Here is a 5562-nt window from a genome sequence, read left to right on the forward strand (position 1 = left end):
CCAGTCCCACCCGCCTGCCTGCTTCTATCCCTGCTAACAGGGTGGGGAATGCAGCAATTAACCAATCAGCAATCAAGCTAAGTGGTTAATTCCAGCCCACGAGCATCTTCCTGGAGCGGATGTGGAGAGATTCAAAAAAAAAAAAAGGGATTAAATATGCTGGGTAAACAAAGGTGGTGCCAAACTATCAACATCTCCCCATGTGGCTGTGTGGAGTGGGGCTCCCACTGCCCCCAGATTCCTTCCACAGCACAATCCTGGGCCCCAAGCTGATGGTGCTGAGCTCAGCTCTGCCCCAGAGCCACACAGAGGAGGGATTTTCCCTGCCCAGCACTGCCAGCAGGGTGAGGAGGAGGAGGAGGAGGAGGAGAGGGCAGAGACCTGTGAGCTTTGGGTGCAGAGAGACTTGGGGACGTTTTGGCTGACTCCAGCCCTTCCAAGTATAATTTGAAGGAAAAAGAGCCTTTGGAAAGTGGCTCCTGACTAATTTAGCAGCTTGATGTCCTTGATGGTGTTGCTGCTGCTGGGGATATTTAGTTCTGGGGGGGCTCAGCTCCTGAGCAGACACAGAGCAGTCCTGGTTGGACAAACCCTGCTGAGCTCACACCCGATGCTGGCTGTGTGCTCAGCCAGTGCTGAGCATCTTTCTTGCTCTGCCAAAATGCCCAGGACCCATGTGGATTGCTGCCCAGGAGGTTTTAGGAGCTCCAGGGATGGAGGTGCTGCCTTTCCAGCACCCTTGTGCCATGGCCCTGGGGTGGGCTAGGAGCTGAAAGAGGGTTTGAGGCCGTTCCTCACGTGTTTGGGCTTCAGAAATAAAACTCCCAGGAGAAGCACGTTTGGGAGCTGAGGATGAGCATCCCCTAGGAACCCCTAAGAGTGAACCCAGCAGCTCCTCTGGGACAGTGCTACAGGCTCCAGGACCTTGGTGTTGCCTTGCTGGGCTGGGGTGTTTCCCAGCATCATGCTCAGGGTGGGCAGAGTTTTGGTCCTACGTCCTGCTACCGACAGCACGTGGGGTTGCAGCCGTGGCACGAGCTCCTGCAGTGCTCCTGCTGGCTGCTGGCTCCACCAGAGAAGCTGCTGGGAAAAGCAGAAGGTGTCAAGCAGAGCTGGACACCATCACCAAGCCTGGCGTGTCCCCTCTGGGGAGAGCTTTGCTGTCTGTACCCCGCCGCGGGAAACATCCTCAGCACAGGAAATCCCAGGGAGAAGGAACACCAAGGATTTCTAAGCCCCTAATTAAAAGGAATAATTAGTTTAAGAGCAGAATTCCCTTGCTGGCTCGCTGCTCTGGCTCCACATAAGCTGCTGAGATGCTTCTCTTCCCTCTGTTGATGTGTGAGCTCATCCCACGGGGCCAACAGCCGCCGGTGGGGGAGATCCAGGACACTCCCCGTGCCCGGGGGATTTTCCCCTTTGCTTTCTTTAATTCTCCCTCCTTCCTTGCAGCACCTTCCACCGTCCCCATCATGCACCAGGTGAGTGCCACGATGAGGAGCATCACTCTCTCCTGGCCTCAGCCTGAGCAGCCCAACGGCATCATCCTGGACTACGAGATCCGCTACTACGAGAAGCTGAGCCGCATCTGCACCCCCGACACCAGCACCCCCGTGGGCTCCAGGCCCCCAGCGGTGAGCTGGAGCAGGAACCATGGGCCAGAGGGTGGGCTGTGGGCACCCAGAGCTCTGTGCCATGCTGCCAAGGAGGCTGCTCAGCCCCTGAGCTGGCTGGTAGCGGGGGGAGAGCGATGAGCTCGGAAGCGTCTGGGTGGTGGGGCAGGTACCAGGTCCAGGGGGTGGAAGGCAGAAAACCAGAGGGAAGGGGTGGAAGGCAGAGAACCAGAGGGAAGGGGTAGAAGGCAGAGAACCAGAGGATTGATGTTGTGGCTGCAAATGTTTCTGCTGCCTTGTGGCAGAATTTTCCTCAGCATAGAAGTGCTTGGTGCTGCCTTGCCTCTGGTACCTGCTGGAGTGAGCGGGGACCTGGAGCTGGGGACAGCATCAGGAGGAAAGGAGAGGTGTGGAGATGGCTGGTGAAGGTTATTGGGGTTGTCCCTGGCTCAGTTCACTGCCTCCCACCAGGCCCTTTCCCTGGCAGCAGTCCTTCCCTGCAGGGGACATGCTCTTGACCCTTGTGATGAACCGTGCCGAGCCCAAGCTGTTCCATCCCTCCTGTGTCTTGCCAGCTTTAATGAATTCCTCTAAATGTGAATAATTAGATGATATCACCAGCGGCCCTTTTACAGCAAATCACCAAGGGATGGAGCAAAAAATGAGATTTGAGACTTGTGAGGTTTCCACCAAGGTTTGGCACAAGGACCCCTGCCAGCGTAGCGGAAACGGGGTTGGGGCTCTCAGAAGAGGCAAGTTGCCCTTGAACCTGCTTGATGAGGATCTCACAGGGCCCATCACAACGTTTCCAAAACCATGTGATGTTTCTGGAATGTGCAGGGACATCAGTGGTTTGAAGAGAGAGGATTTGCTCCTCCTAAATGTTTTTGCTCTGGATGTTCTTCTTGTTTCCTCCCGCTGCTTCGCTCTCTTTGCTGTGGTGTCAGAAGAGGCAAGTTGCCCTTGAACCTGCTTGATGAGGATCTCACAGGGCCCATCACAACGTTTCCAAAACCATGTGATGTTTCTGGAATGTGCAGGGACATCAGTGGTTTGAAGAGAGAGGATTTGCTCCTCCTAAATGTTTTTGCTCTGGATGTTCTTCTTGTTTCCTCCCGCTGCTTCGCTCTCTTTGCTGTGGTGCTACTAGGGGAAGCTTGTGAGGCCAGGCACAGCCCACAGGTCCTGATCCTCCATGCCAGTGGTCAAAGGCAACCAGGACCATCCAACCAAACCTTGACCAACCTCTGCAACAAAACCACGGCCGCTGCCTTATCCCCCTTGCAGATCAACTCAACCCTCACCATCGGCGGGGCTGGGGGGGGGCTTCAAGTCTCCCTGTCCCCCATCCCACCCCTTCCCTGACAGCTTCTGGGTTGCACCCACAGGACCACAACGAGTACAACTCCTCCATGGCCCGCAGCCAGACCAACACAGCCAGGATTGAGGGGCTACGCCCGGGCATGGTCTACGTGGTGCAGGTTCGGGCCCGCACCGTGGCCGGCTATGGCAAGTACAGTGGGAAGATGTGCTTCCAGACCCTGACTGATGGTGAGTGGGGCATGGGGATGGGCTGTGGAGTTGGCTTTCCATGGACACTTTAGCCTCCAGTTGGTTTAAAACAACTCCTCTCTGCAGACCTGGCTCCCCTGGGGGGTTTATGGCTGGGGCTCGTTAAGAGCGTGCTGGGGGGGGGGGGGTTGGGTTTCCATCTCTCACCCTTCAGCTGAGGTTTTGTCTTTCCTGCTGCTGAGCCCCCCTTGCCAGTGGCTGTGAGGCTGGCACAGTGGGGAGTTGTAGATCCCTGGAGAAGGGGCTCTGGGATGATCTCCTGGGGTGCTGAGAGCTGCATCAGGGCGAAGCTGGAAGGGTCAGACCCGTTACTGGAAGCGGATTTCCCATCCTGAGCTGGTGAGCCAAGGGACCTCCACTCATGACCTCCACTGGCTTCTTCTGGCCTCCTTGCCACAGCCATGCTGTCCTCCTGGCCCCAGCCCTTCCCTGCACTCAAAAATTCTAGATCCCTTTAGAGAACAACTCCTCATGGGAGGGTTTTGCATTAATCCCAAGTTCAGGACTAACCCCTAAGTCAACGAGTGAAGCAAGGCTCCTTTTGTGGTCCTGGAGCAGCCTGCAGAGAGCCCCTTTCCCTGCTGCTCCTCGTGTGGTTCCTCCTTTCATTAGGTGACACCCTTTCCCTGCTTTCCAAAAACTTCTTTTCTTTCCCAAACCCGGGTTGCACTCGTGCCAACTGCCAGCTGGGGCAGAAAGAGGAAAAACCATGCAGGACAACCAAGGGGAAGGAGATGGATGGCAATAAACTCCTGAGCCTGGAATAGTCAGGATTAGAGAAGCGAGAAGAAAAATCCTGCCTCAAATAAGCAATTAATTGAAATTTAATAAGAATGGATAGTGTAGATTATTAAATAATAATTGATTGTTAGATGAGAATTTCTCCGGATTTAAGCGGCACGCAAGAGAGAATTCTAGTTGCTGGTAATTAACCACGGAGCAGGAAAATGCAGATAAAAGGGAGCTAAATGCTTTCTTTTGGAGTGAATATTATTTTAACCCTTGCTTGTGGCTGCTGGCAGAGCCTTGCAGGGCACAGTTGCAGAGGAGGATGTTTTTGGAGGGTTTGCAGAAGGCCTCAGGAGCGTGGGGTCTGCTGGATGCTGCCTGTGGCAGATCCCCACACTGCTAATGGCACAGGAGAAAGGGAAAATGAGGCAAGACCAAGTGGCTTTCTTGGGTTTCCTCCAGGCACGTCAAGTCCTCCCTGTGCCACCTTGGCTTTCCACCCAGCCTGCTGCTGAAGGACACGGGGAGGTGGCCGAGGGGATGGGGAGGTTTGAGGGAATTGCCCCAGCTCTGCTAAAGGAGTTGGCTCATACCACCTATTGAGATGTAAAAACCTACCCCTGGACCTGCCACAGAGACACTCGTGCTCTCCTGGGTCTCTCTCAAGGTTAATTATTGTGTGGTAGACTCTCCAGTGTCCAGCCTTTCCCAGCTGGTTTGGTTATTAATGGGGTTTTTTCACTTCCTTCCTGCAACTTGCAGGAATTTTGTGTACGTGAGGCTCTGTGTTAAATTGGGTCAAAATGGCCAAGAGGTTGAAATTTATTGAGGGAAGGGAAGCTCCAGAGGCACGGGCCAAGCCACCTTGTGAACCTCATCTCTCTGGGAGGCTGAGCCCGTGCATGTTGGTTTGACATTATTGACAGAACCTCCTTTGCCCTATTTTTAACCCAAAATACCCGTGAGCCGAGCGTGACGACCCTTCCCTGTGCAGCACAGCACTCAAGCTCATCACCCACCTTAACCAGAGCTCCTGCAAGGGGCCCCCTTGGCCTCTCTTGTGGCAGCAGCACCCGTGGGATCAGAGGAGGTGTCGTGGGACCCCTTTTCAGGAGGCTGCTCCTCCTCTGTGAGCACAGGAGGGAGGTTTCACCCCATCCCTCTTCTCCTTGCAGATGACTACAAGTCGGAGCTGAGGGAGCAGCTGCCGTTGATCGCAGGGTCTGCAGCAGCTGGGGTGGTCTTCATTGTCTCCTTGGTGGCCATCTCCATCGTCTGCAGCAGGTGGGGTCCCCGTGGGGTGCTGGAAGGGGCTGAGATGGAGCTGGGAGAGATTTGGTGAAGGGAACCAGCTGGAGAGAGCGCCGAGCTGCCGCCGCTCGCTGAGCGGTGCAGGCAGGGGAGGGGTTTGGGGCCTGTTGGCATCTGGTGGGCCCTCAAGGATGGGTGTTTTTGTCCCCTCTTCTCCCAGGAAGCGTGCCTACAGCAAGGAGGCCGTGTACAGTGACAAGCTGCAGCACTACAGCACTGGGAGAGGTGAGTGGGGGAAGGCAGGAGGGGGAAACACTCCTAAACCTCCACCACTTGGGTGCCCCGGCTCCTCTGTCTGCAAGTGTGCCCAGAAGGGGGGTGAAAGACCCACAGGGCA

General features: G+C 55.4%; 1 protein-coding gene across 1 annotated transcript in view; it reads left to right on the top strand.

Annotated features, from left to right (window-relative positions):
• LOC103774807 (ephrin type-B receptor 1) overlaps window positions 1-5562 on the top strand; it is a gene marked incomplete at its 5' end in the record, with an annotated part of 16825 nt that overhangs the window by 1498 nt on the left and 9765 nt on the right. The window contains 4 exons of the mRNA XM_008942235.1: window positions 1453-1634; window positions 3002-3164; window positions 5090-5198; window positions 5386-5450. Of these exons, the coding sequence (XP_008940483.1) occupies window positions 1453-1634; window positions 3002-3164; window positions 5090-5198; window positions 5386-5450 (519 nt within the window). The remainder of the gene's footprint in view (window positions 1-1452; window positions 1635-3001; window positions 3165-5089; window positions 5199-5385; window positions 5451-5562) is intronic.

This window comes from Merops nubicus, unplaced genomic scaffold (assembly GCF_000691845.1).
Source record: "Merops nubicus isolate BGI_N331 unplaced genomic scaffold, ASM69184v1 scaffold12746, whole genome shotgun sequence".
In the NCBI taxonomy this organism is placed as follows: Eukaryota; Metazoa; Chordata; class Aves; order Coraciiformes; family Meropidae; genus Merops; species Merops nubicus.